Source organism: Sarcophilus harrisii, chromosome 5, assembly GCF_902635505.1.
Source record: "Sarcophilus harrisii chromosome 5, mSarHar1.11, whole genome shotgun sequence".
Taxonomy (NCBI): domain Eukaryota; kingdom Metazoa; phylum Chordata; class Mammalia; order Dasyuromorphia; family Dasyuridae; genus Sarcophilus; species Sarcophilus harrisii.
Window position 1 is genome coordinate 121,807,315 of NC_045430.1, and position 13,778 is coordinate 121,821,092.

The 13,778-nt window shown below is 30.7% G+C and overlaps 1 protein-coding gene across 5 annotated transcripts in view; it reads left to right on the plus strand.

Annotated features, from left to right (window-relative positions):
- Positions 1–13,778, plus strand: part of FGFR1OP2 (FGFR1 oncogene partner 2) — a 30,673-nt gene extending 16,895 nt beyond the window's left edge. For 2 of the 5 annotated variants that reach the window (XM_003771397.3, XM_031938491.1), the window contains exons 4-7: positions 1,978–2,120; positions 7,867–7,980; positions 10,691–10,804; positions 12,620–13,776. In XM_003771397.3, coding sequence (XP_003771445.1) covers positions 1,978–2,120; positions 7,867–7,980; positions 10,691–10,804; positions 12,620–12,757 — 509 coding nt within the window. In that variant the 3' untranslated portion in view covers positions 12,758–13,776. Of the gene's footprint in view, positions 1–1,977; positions 2,121–7,866; positions 7,990–10,690; positions 10,805–12,619 lie in introns of those variants that run through there. The other 3 variants (XM_031938492.1, XM_012550869.2, XM_031938493.1) reach the window with 3 other exon arrangements.

Consider the following 13,778-nt stretch of genomic DNA (forward strand, 5'->3'; position numbering starts at 1 on the left):
AGCACAGAAGATACAAATAGCACAAGCTTAATAGTCCCTAATCTCAAAGAACACACACTTCAACTAGTTAGAGTAAATAATATCTAAGACATTTCAGCTCCAGGGCAGATTGAAAAGCCTGGCAATACTAAGGATCAGCTGCTGACCAGAGGAGAGTGCTAGGAATTGTCAAGGCAGATGGTAAATCCTGGAAGACTTTATGAGGAGGTAGCAGGGTGAATGGTAAGATATGGTGGTGGAATAGAGAAAGGCACTTCTGTTTCTTCCAAGCTGTTTGAGCTAGCAACAGTTCAATGGGGTCTGGAAATCTCAAGCAGGAAAAGAAGGAAAGGAAGGGAAGTGATCTTCAGTATCAGGTTATCCTGGAAGGTTTCTAGACTGGCCTAAGAGAAATGGCAAGGAGCTAAGACAAAAAGAGAAAGACCTAAGAGAATATGGTAGTAAGAATTGCCCCAAAAAGGGAGTTGAAGCCTAAGTAATTGAAAGAGAACTAATAAATGTTCTTTTCCCTTAAAAACAGAGAAGCAGAGGACTTAACAGGGCAGAATAATGTATACATTGTCAGATTCAATTACTGTATTGGATGTTTTTGCTTATCATAAGATATGATTCAATCTAAGAAAAAATTTGAAGTTACTGTAATATAAAGAAAAAAGACATCAGTGAAATTTGCATTTTTGTCATAACCATGGAATTTGCCAGCAAGTTCATTAATGATCTTGGAGAATGTTTTTTTAAATAAAGTAGTGGGGACACATACAAAATTGTAAGGGTTTGAGAATCATATTTTTTTCCCTCCTAATTCTGCTTACACCTGCAGGTTTATCTTCAAAACATATTAGGCTTCATGCAGAGGCAGTAAAGAATTAAACCTTCCTGATAACCGTTTTCTTTTCTTCTCTGTCTGTACTTCACAGCCTATTAGTAGTAGTCAGCATCACTGGCAGACCTTTATCTTCCTCTCCCAAAAAGTAGTACAAATAATGCTGGGCTTTTTACTTTGGATTTAAGTTTCTACTGTATGCAAGGTACTGTGCTAGGTCCTGAGAGAGATAACAAAGATATGATTTCTTGCCTTCAGTGTAGTATACATTCTAGTAGGGAGAAGATGATGCACATGAATACAAGCTGACATAATGTATGGTAAGTACAAAAAAGTTACATATAAAGTGTCCTATGTGGTTCAAAGAAGGAAAAGACCTCATAGAGGAAGATATACAGATGGTATTTGAACTATGCTTTAAAAGATAAAAAGAGTCGTAAAGGCATGGAAATAAGACAGGTACAAAGTGCTAATTTTATAGAATCAGAAGAATCTGAATTTAAAGAAATCATTAGAAGTAATTGGTCTAATTCTTACTTAATTCATGCTTTTAATGGATTGCTTCCATATGTAAATATTTTGAAATGTTTTCTCTTCCTTCTAGACTCATCTTTATTGCCTTCCCTTTTATGTATCTTTCATATATACACACATATACACACATACCTTTAGTGAGAAATATGGGCCTGCATAGGTATCATGAATAGGTTATACAACAAGGGAAGTATTTGTGACCAAGGCACTTGTTAAGAGGGGCAGGTCTTACCTCTGAAGTTGTAGTGTTGTTGGTGTCTTTTTGTGATGATGTTAAACTGCTCTTTGCTGACAGTCAAATTTCTGCTACCCATCTTTAAAATTCCTTAATACCATCCATTAAAGATATTGTGCTAGGTAAGCTTCTTTCCTGTAGGGAAAGGAAACTGCTCAGTCAGCCAGTTATTTCAGACGTCTTCACGTTCTTTTTGTAGAGTAAAATAATCAATTAATGAGTATATTCTTTTTTTTTTTTTTTTAATTTGCATTTTCCTCAAATTTTAACAAAAGACATCTTGATTTTTAGAAAATGATTTGGAATGGGTTTTGGGGGGTACTAAAAGAATTACTTTGCCTTTTTATTCCAAAATTTGAATAAAATGTATTTTGATTTTTGATAGAATTACGCACATCTCTTGAAGAACACCAGTCTGCTTTAGAACTCATAATGAGCAAGTACAGAGAGCAGATGTTTAGGTTGCTAATGGCCAGCAAAAAAGATGACCCAGGTATTATTATGAAGTTAAAGGAGCAACATTCCAAGGTAATTTTTTTTCTTTTTGTTCATATTGGAAAAAAAAAAACACCACTCATAACAGCAACCTCATTTAATCATACTGTCTTTTCAACTGTGATTTCTTCCATTTCTGTTTTTATTTGCAGATTTGCAAAATATATCTCTCTAATGTTTGATTTTTTTTTTGTCTTAAATTCTAATGTTTGCTTTTATCCTTTGTATGACATTTTAAAATAGAGTCTTGTTAGGGAAATACAGATAAGTTTTTATTCAAAATTTTATTTTTCTAAGATGTGAGTATTGAAAGAATATTTTGATCTTCTGACTTAGTATATTTCAAAATTATTTTCAGGAAATGAAAATACTGAAAATTCTAGGGAGAAAAAAGAAAACCAGAAACAGCAGAATGGTGACTTATTTAGGTGCATTTTATACCCATGAGATAATGTATTACTTACCTTCACCTTGAGATGACTTATTACATATTCTAGAGGGACTTAATTTAGCAATTGAAAATTCAGGACAAAAATAAAAGGGCTTTTGGTCCAGAATTCCTTTAACAATAGCCTTCATCTAGATCACCAAAAAGAAAATAGGTTTGCAATTTATCTCATCTTCTGTGAGGCAAAAAAGCAGCAAAGGTAGAAATCATTATGTACTTTTAGCCATTCACTTCTTTAAACATCCACGGTTCTGTTGTCTAAGAAAAGGTTGTGAAAGTAGAATGCCTAATACTAACCTACATTCTTAGAAGACTGTCTCAAAGAATAATCATAATTAATATTATTTTCTCAGCTAAACAAATGAGCAGCAAGATAAGCAAAAGGGAAGATCTAGAATTGAACAAACTATTAAAAATTTAGAGGTAAAAGACTTAGTGTTTTCTGAATGCAATCACTAAAGAGTATACATATATCTTGGCACCATGTGGCACTTGTATAAAAATAGATCACATAGTACGAATCAATATGTAACTTTAGTAATATTAAATGTCCATTGTGGACCTTAATGAAATAAAAATAATAATGAATTTATCAAGCACAAACAAAAAATATATAGCCTATAGAGATTAAGAAAATATAAAGAGATGGCTAAAAAACTGAATTTATAAAGGTTAGAAAACTAACAAATAAGCAACCTTAAAATAAACACATAAAAGAAAACCTTGAAAATTTGTAATCAAAGAGATATGGAATTCATAAAAACCAGTTTAAAAACCATAGCTATTCAATCAAAATATAGCTATTGGGGGAAAATAAACAAAATAGATAAACCCTTAATAAGATCAAAAAGAAGAAAGGTAAATCAGATTAACAAAAATGAAGAAGCAAAATTATAACACAAAAGAAATAAGAACAGTTATAACTTACTGTATATCCCAATTTCTTAAACTATGGGTTGTAATCCTATGTAGGGTCTCATAACTGAATGTGGAGATTGCAAAATTATGATTTATTACTAGTAAATGTTTGATTTGTATGCCCATTTTATATACTTGGGATCACATTAAAAAAAAAAAAAGCAGTCATAATTGGAAAAACTTTAAGAAGCCTTGCTATATACAGTTAGGTGTCAACAAAACTGGAGGATTAATTATGGAAATATAAAATAATAACAGCAGTAAGGAGTGACTTTTAAGTAATATGATTACAAAAAAAGGAAATTAAACTAGCAGTTACATTAAGAAATCCCTGGTCTGGATAGATGTATATGGTTAATTAGACCAAAATGAATAGGTATGCTATTAGAATATGCTATTATCAAGAATTGAGAAAACACATTTTACCAGACTCCCTTTTGTTTTATTTTGTTTTGTTTTTGAGAAAATGAAAGTCCTAATACTTTAAACTTTTTAATTTCCAATTATGAGTTCTTAAAAGGTGGGCACTTGTCTTCATAGCTTCCTTTGTTTCCCTAACACATAGTACTTGGCATGTAGTAGCTATTTATTTAATAAGTGTGACAAAATAATAAGGCTGACAAAAATGGGAAAGCATAAAGTAAGGAAGATAACTATAGACCAATATCACTAATGGGTATTTATTTTAAAATGTAAATTAAATCCTGACCAAAGAATATAAATCTGACAAATCATTCACTGTGATGAAATTGAATTTTTGATATAAAGGTGTTGATGGTTCAATATTAAGAAAAATTAACAATCATTTTTAAAATCCCAAACCGCATAATTATTTTAATACTTGCAAAAAAAAACCTTTTGAAAAAAAATAACATTTATGCTATTGAGTGGGGGGGTGGGGGGAGAACCTACAGGTACAAAAGCAAGGATGCCTGCTTTTCCCACTATTATTTGATATACTTCTGAAAATGCTTACAATAACACTGACAAAAAATAAATAAATATAGACATAAAGATAAACAAAAAAAGAGACCAGACTGTTTTTGTCCTGTTGGTAGAGAATAAGAGAAAAAATCCTAAGAAGTTATCAAAGAAACAAATTGAGACAATAACATCTGTAAAGCCACAGACTACAAAATGAACTGGCAATCAGTAGCAATTCTGTATATGAATAACAAAAGCCAGGGGGAAATATTAGAGAAAAGTGTCTCATTCACAATAACTTCAAAATATATAAAATAATCTGATAGTCTAGCAAAGTACATTCAATACATATATTGTTAACAATTACAAAATAATATTTCAAGAAATAAAGAACAGCTTAAGTAACTGCAGGATTATTCAGTGATCTTGATTGCTTCTGCCAATATAATCAAAATGATCATAAAACTAAAAAACCATAGATTTAGTATTGTACCAGTCAGAATACCAAAGGGTTGCTTTACAAGCACAAATTAAGGAGAGAGGAACAAAAGATTTGAAAATAGCAAGAAAATAATACAGAAGGGAAGGAATGAAAAGGGAATAATATTTATCGACTCCAAATTATACAACAGCCATCAAAACTATCTGGAACTGCTTACAAAAATTTAAAAAGTTTAACAAAGGAATAGGCTAGACGAGGAAGAATAAGAAAAAATGAAACTTAATAACTCAGTTTCCAATAAACCTGAAGAAATTATTTAGGAAAGAGGTCCCTAAATGACAAGAATTTCTGGAAAAACTGAACGGCAATCTGGTAGAAATTAAGTTTAGAACAATATTTTACACCATACTCCACAAGTTCAGCAGGGATACCTGATCTAAATACTAAAGTTTATACCATTAAAAAAAAAAAAAAAAAAAAAAAAAAAAGCTAATGAAGCTGATCAAATACTTTTCATAAGTATATGTAGTGGCTATTTTATTGAAAGGGCAAACTGAGGCAATTAAAAAAATAAAAAAGATCATTTGGGTTATGTGTAAAAGATTTTACATGAACAAAATTAATTCAGCCTCATTGTAAGGGAGACATTTGATTGGATGGAGGACTCTTTTCATCAAATCTTTTAAAGAGTTTGTTAGATATGTAGATATATAACAATTATATAAGACCAAAAGCCAAGTGGCTTCATAGAGTTGCAAACTTATAAGCATGTGAAAGAAACCACCAATTCACTAATAGTAAGACTAGTGCAAATCAAAAAATCTCTGAAGTTTCATCTCACATAAACAAATTGCCAATGATAACAACAGATGGAAGTAGTAAATGTTAGCGAGATAGTAGAAAGACTTAAATATTGATTCATTGTTGGTAATAAATTGATCCAGCCATTTTAGAAAACAAGATGAATCATGCAAAAAAAAAAGTGAATAAAATGTCCATTTCCTTTGAATCAGAGATTCCACTGATAAGTATATACTGCAAAAAAACTGCAAAAACAAAGATCTTGCATTCACTGAAATATTTATAGCAAGACTTTTTGTGCTAGCAATGACCTGTCAACAGCCCGTCAATTAGAGAATGATGAATAAATTGTGATGCATGCTTATAATAAAATATTACTGTGCTGTAAGAAACAATAAACACATTCTGTACAGAAAAGTATGGAAACATACACATGTGAAGTAAAATTAAGCAAGCAAAATCAGGAAAACTGTACACTGAGAACAATAACACATCAGTTGGAAAATAAATGATAGGAAATTATAAGGGTGAGCTTAGCCCAAAGAAGAGAAGAGAAACATCATCCCCATTTTTCTTCAGAAATAAGAAACAGTGGCCTTAGACTGATTAGTTTTCCTGGACATTTTTTTCTTCCCCCATTTTTATTCTTTTTTTTTTTTTTTTTTTTTTTTTTTAAAGGGATTGTGTTTGAAGGCACAGGGATACAATAAGAAATGTAAATAACAAAAACAAAAGATATCAATAAAAAATTTTTGAAAAGAAGAAATCCTTCCTGTATGCAATTAACTATAAATTGGCATTTCTTGTTTTTCCACAGGACAGAGCCAGTTATATAATAATGATGAAATTGATCCTAACTGGGTTACTATATAAACTATGCAGCTTAAACGTTGTCTTTTATATTCTTCATAGTATTTGAAGCATAAGTAGTGATAATTGGATTATCTTCTTAACTATTTGAATTACTAAATTATAGCATTTAAGGCATTAATTTAAAATAAATATTATTTCAAAAATAACCTTGTGTGTTTAAGGTAAAAATTGCTCGTTACCAAATTGTTGGCCATAAGTTAGTTAGGTGTTTTTTTTTTTTTTTTTTTTTTTTTTTACCACAATAGCTTATGGGAAAAGTCTGAAGTCCTCTTTTGTCACTGGAGGGAGCATTCAGAATTATTACATTGTAGGACTGGAAGAATGTAAAACCTCAAGACCAAGGGGTGCTTAGTTTTAATAGCTTTAAAACTATCTATATAGTTCTTGAGATAATTTAGGTAGTTATTTAGATGATTTTAAATAATTTTGTAATAACTAATCAGAAACCCTTATTTAATAAACTAGAACAATAAATTGAATAATTTACAAAGTCTGGAATGATATGATGCAAAATTTTATCTAAATGTAATCCTTGGAAATACAAGTGGCATTCTCACTGAACACAAAAATCCAATTATTTCAGAATAAGGCAATGTTAAAAGCATACAATATTTATATTAGAAAAGATTAATAGTGAACTGATATGAAATTATTGATAAAGAAAATGTAATTCCTATGAAGTCCCAAAACATCTTACATTTTAGAGGTGACATACCTTTTGACCTATTTCTAACCCAGGACAATAAAATTCTATTTGTCTGGGGGGGAGAGGGAAGGAGAATCAATCCTGGCAAAAACTCTTTCCTAGAATCAATGATGCTGGACTTTTCTATTTCTAGTTCTATCCCATAATAGACATAAAAGAAAATTTTAGATCAAACCATTTACCCTCATCTCTTTTTGAACAATTAGTTATTATTTTTTAGTACTCTTAAACCCTTCTTTCACTTGTCTAAAGTAAATTAAATAATTAATGAATTAATGACTTTCCTTTCTTGTTATTAATTCTGACTAATCATATTGATGTTTTGTAATTTTTATATTTGTCCAAAAGGAACAATTTTTAAAAAATCATAATGACAGCATTTTGGAACAAGCAATCCCACCCTTGGGGCTACACTCTGCTATAAATACATATAGCCACAATTAAGTTTTTGAACACATTTTATTATAGGTGGGAAATTGGGAAGGGCTAGTTTTAGCCCAAATAATGACTAATTTTTAATCCTTTTTTTAACTGATGTTTTTTGGAACTCTTTAAAAATCTTTTTTTCAAGTAATAAAACAATTGGCTAACACGCATGAACTAACTCATTCAATTTTTAAAGTACGGATCATATCCGTATTAACATTATAATGACTCTGTACTACAGATTGACATGGTATACCGTCACAGCCCCGAAGGAATCTTCCTTGGTGCACCTCGACGAATCCTTGAAGCAACTCAACATGGACTGGAAAGAAGGCACTTGGAAGCAAATCTGAATGTACACTAATAAAACAATTGACTTCGGGGAAGTGGTTGGAGGGGGGTGCCAATGTTTGATATTTTAACTTCTAACATTGGACTTTAAAATAAGATATCCAACTTACTAAAAAATAATTAATAAAATGCTTGTCTGCCAAACAAAAAGCATGAAAGTGCAGAGTTTAGCCCTTCACTATCATTCATTCTCATGATGTAATGTGTACTGTGTATTCCAGAACACACGACATATTAAGGTGTTTTTTTTAAGGATTATATAGCATAAACTAGAATGAGGCTTACATTTTTTTTTTTTTTTTTGCTTTTGTTGGCTTTTACATAAAGTTTTAGAGTTTCTTGTTTTTTTTTTGTTTGTTTGTTTGTTTTAAGAATTGTGCATTAGAGCCATATTTTTTTTTTTACTTCTGGGACATCAAAGGAATCATTTTCTTGACAATAATTTAAATTGATTTAACAAATAGTTTTTTTGATCAAATGATGTACATTGAGGGATAATTAATAAGTTAAAATTATTTCAGGATTCTTAGGTTGCTTCTACATTTCATAAAGTAATAATTAGTTAAAATGTTTCTTCTATTGAGTCTTAACTCTGTTGCTTCAAGCTCATATGTGTCATACATTTTAAATGAAATAGAAGTCCTCTATCATAGGATGATCATATAAGGGATTGAGGAATAAATAAATTGTGTTGAAGGAAGAATTATAATTCTTTCCCTTATTTTTAAAATCAGAATTAAAAACCAAGTCATTGCCTTTCATGCCTATCTGTGGCATTTTTTCTTAGATTTAAGTAACTATAGATCATAAGTTTGTACTGCCATCTTGAATTTCTCTTGTTTCTAGCCAAGTTGTTCTTAACTCTTATACGTTTGTGTGGTATGAAGACTCTAATACTTTCTATGACCATTCAATGTTATGAAGTGCTTGAATTATATTATATTTAGAAATGGGGCAAAATGACTGGGATTTGGAAATGTACTCTACATACTAAATTTTCCTTATAATAGAATTTACTGTGATAGAATTTGGAATGTAGGATATTATCTTTCATGCTTCCATTTGGAAGCTAAAATATTTCTTTCACAGGGACTTGTTTTTAAATTCAGAGTGGATAGGTTTAATGAAACAAACCAGAGTTACATAAATGTTAATTTGATTGCTGGTGTTGGTTTTCTGCCTCTACTTACTTTTGAATGTTGCTTCATTTTTGTAATAGAAAAAGTACTTGCAGTTATCTTAGTAAAAGTATGCAGTGGATAGATCACCAGCCCTGAAGTCAGGAGGACCTGAGTTCAAATCTCATCTCAGACACTTAACACTTCTTAGCTGTGTGACCCTAGGCAAGTCACAACCCCAATTGCCTCAGCAAAAAATAAATAAATAAATATATATATATATACACACACACACACACACACACACACATACATATAGCATCCTTGAACAAGTTTGTCATGGTCATAATCCAAACCATCCATACACAATTTTTTTTTTAAACCAAAGTAATGGATAAACTTAGCCTACGATTTAGTTAGTCAAAAAAGTTATATGGTTGGGATTCTGTACTACAATGTACTAATTTTCTCTGTGTAATCTATCAGTTACTACAGTGGCAAATATTTTTATACTACCTTGTAGTCTTAAAATATTAAATATATCATTTCATTTGAACTCCACAACTTTAGGAGATGATAATAAAAATATTCCCATTTTTTATAGAAGAGAAGAATTGAAACTCAGGTTATTAATAATTAATAATCCTGACATAAAGCATGTAAAATATACAAAACATTTTATCTCTACTATGTGTACATAAAACATATAAAATATAGGTATTCATTTGAGCATCCTAAAAATTTTGCTACTTTAGATAATAGTCTCACTTTATAAATGAGGGTTTAAAACAGAAAGGTTAAATGACTTGTGCCCCAGTTATACAGCTATTAAATGTGAGAGGTAAGACTTAAACTAGATCTTATTATTCCAAGGCCAATATTCTTTGTACTATACTACATTGCCTTTTGTAGTAGACCTAAAGATCTTTGGGTTCTTAACTTAAATTCCCAATATAGTTAAAGTATAGATTATTTTAGAAAATAAATTACAACTTTATTTTGGTTAACATTTTTAATAAAATAATCCTTAATTACTAGTCAAAGGTTTTAATACTTCAAAGTTATTCATAAGGAAAATGATTATATCTGAAATGATGTCTTTCATTTTTAAGATTTTTTTTTAACTACTTTGCTTGAATGTGATTGTAACAGCACAAATTTACAAGTTGAATAATGTTTTAGACATTGCCAAAAAAAAAATCATATTCTGGGCAATAAAGGTAAAAGTCAGAAGTAGAATGCACGTATTTACTTTTTTGGTGAAATTAGTCCATGTGGTATTAGGAAGGAAAAAAAAAAGATTTGGTCTTCTTTTGTGGAAATAACAATATAAAGAGTATAAAGGGAATGAAAATATAATTCGTTAGCCACTTTTTTTAATTAATTAAGGATAAGTTAAATGAGTTTTGGTCTTTGTCTTCCATTAAAGTATACACATTTAAGTTGACAGTCCTATAAAACTTACAGACCTTGACACTTTTTAAAATATAAATTTAATATGGCAACACAAAGTAGGGGTAAACTTTGGAAATGTTTTGGGTTAACTGAAGAAGAAATATTCTGATCTAATATTCTGCTCTCCCTCTTATTTTTAAGGAATTACAAGTACATGTGGACCAGATTACTGAAATGGCAGCAGTGATGAGAAAAGCCATTGAAATTGATGAGCAGCAGGGTTGCAAGGAGCAGGAACGAATTTTTCAACTTGAAGTAAGTTTTAAATTCTAAGCACAATTTGAAATAGCCATTGCTTTAAAAAAAAAAAAATTGTCAAAGGGAATAGTTTAACGTAATGCTTCTTTGTTTGGCTTTAGAAAAGGCAACCATGTTTTTAGCTAGTAATGAAATCCAATTGGTGTACAAGGGTGAATAGCTCTTTTTGAATCTGAACAACTTAAAAGTGCGCTCCTGCCAGCTGTTTGAATAACTCAACATGAAATATTCACACATTCTTCTCATATGGATGACAGTGGTAGGATACATTAAATACCTTTAAACCTAGATCATCTTTACCGTATAATGGGCTAGTAATCATTTGACAGACCAGTAGTAGTAATTAGTATAGCTGATATAAAAACCACTCTTGTTTAATTTCACCAAATCACTATACTTCATACATTTAAGTTAATTTTTTTTTTTATCATTTTTGCAAATTCTTCATAAATAGACACAACATTCTAAATGTAATTACATTCTTTGTTGGATAGGAATGCTTTGGGCACTTAGTTTGCAGCTGTAGAAACATGAGCCATTGTTTTCAAATTCAATGGAATAAGTAACTCACAAGAAAAATCATTTTTGAAACTAGTGTAGTATTTGATGATGGATTACCAGTTACAATTTGTCTCTAATGAAGAGATATATTCTTTTTTACCCCCTGAGGCAATTGGGGTTAAGTGACTTGCCCACGGTCACACAGCTAGGAAGTGTTACATGTCTGAGGTCAAATTTGAACTCGGGTCCTCCTCACTTCAGGACTGGTACTCTATCCATTGCGCCACCTAGCTGCCCCAAGAGTTATATTCTTTATGTCACTACAGCATAACATAAAATTAACAAAGAAATGACATATGTCAATCAATGAACGATTAAAATACAACTCCTTTGAAAATAATCACTATTAAAAAATTTAAGTTAAAAGTGAACTCACATTTTGCACTGATAACCAACATTCCTTTTAGTAAAATCACACACCACCCAACAACCCTCCTTTTTGAACATTTGTAAGGAATCGGGAGAGAGGCTATTATACTGTAGCACAGTATAAACAAAAACAAATTGGGAGTTCTTGTCCCAAGATTTGGTCACACATATGTGACCTCCTTGAAATTCAGTTTATTCTGTATAAAATGAAAGGGTTGAACTATATAATCTCTAAGTTTCTTTTTAAATCTAAAATTTAACATCACTAAGGAATATGACTCCATAGAAAAGAAATTAGAAATTATGGCAACCTACTATACACATTCTCCTACTCCCAAAAAATGTGTTCTCCTGATGTAAATTGAGAGCTACCTTTAATCTGTAGTATTCTCTTTTTATATGAGATAGTTTGGCAGAATGGACAGGGGGGTTGGCCTTTAGAAGAACAGTCTTTGTTCACATAGAATCATGGGAGATGGAAGGGACCTTTGAAAGCATCTAATACAGCCTTGTCATTTTGCATTTTCCTCAGATGAAACTAAATAATAAAAATTTTCATTGACATATTTTAGCTGTATGACCATGGATAAGTTAATTTACATCTCTCTAAAACTTTGATTAATTTACATGTCTCTTAAACTTTAATAGGCATTATTAATGCCTATTAATAGGTTACTAATCTGCATTGGTGAAGGAAGTTTATATGCCAGTATATTTCTACTGATGAAATCAGTTTTATATAGTGTTTTTGAAGTAGTGAAATGTTTTTGGTTGGTTACTTTTGCATCACAATTCCTTTTTTCCTCCCAGAAAGTTACCTTTTTAAAAATATGTACCTTGATATGTGTGTAGTGTTAGATTTTGTTATTTATATTCTTATAGCAGGAAAACAAAGGCTTGAGAGAAATCCTTCAAATAACTCGAGAATCATTCCTGAGCCTCAAGAAAGACGATGCATCAGAAAGCACATCTTTGTCAGCATTGGTAACCAGCAGTGATTTGAGCCTGAGGAAGAGCTAAAGAACCTGAAGAATCAACTGAGCTTCTATTGCACAGCTCCTAATAAGGAACCAGGGTTTACTTAAAAAATTGTTAATGAATTGAGCACCAGAAAAATCACAATCTTATATTAACCCTACAATTCATTCTTTTTATATTATGTATAGTACACTGGCAAATGACATTTTAAAAAGATATTAACAGAAGATCAATATTTGGTTGTCATTGACTTTATTCCTAATATTAAAATTTTTAATGGGAAAGTGGAAACTGTAAGCCATTGTTAAACAAATAAAAGTTCTCATATATAGAAACTACTGATCATACTAAGCCCATGCCATGCTGTTATTTTTCCTAACTTTTTTTAATCCAAATATTAAATATATTTAAAACTCCACATAAAATTTATCCCATTACCCCATTTTTAAAAATCCCTATTTCTTAGCTTAGACTTAACAAAAAAGGAAACATGTCCGTTAATTAATTTAGTCTCTATTTGATAGGAAGACTAGCAAATGGTTATATTTTACATGTACTGGACCTACCTTTACATTTCTTAAGAAATGACTTTCAAAGATGTCATGATTATTTTTTAAAAAGATAATCTTTTGGTTTCGTGGCATAGGCCATAAATTGGATACATGTTTATTCTTTAAGTGTAGATCCTGAAAGGTGCTTTTCTTTTAGTCAGCAACATATCATAGTTGACAATGACATTTTGGGTAATAACAGTCCATAACTTACTGAAGGAGAAGAAATGTAGAAACCATCTTTTCAGTAATGAAAAAGAAAGATAATACTACTTTCTGAGAAAGAAAACCATATAGAAGACAAGATTATTCAGTAGGTTGAACTACTACTTTAGTGGGGGAATAGGTTAGGTTTGGATTCCTAAATGAATATTATTTGGTCAGGTTTAGTTTCTGGTCGATTTTTAGGAATATTAACCTGTCCATTACCCGGCTGTCATAGTTAGGCCTGATATAGCAAGCCAACAATAGAGAGATTTGAAGTAAAAAAAAAAAAAAAAAACCAACCCATA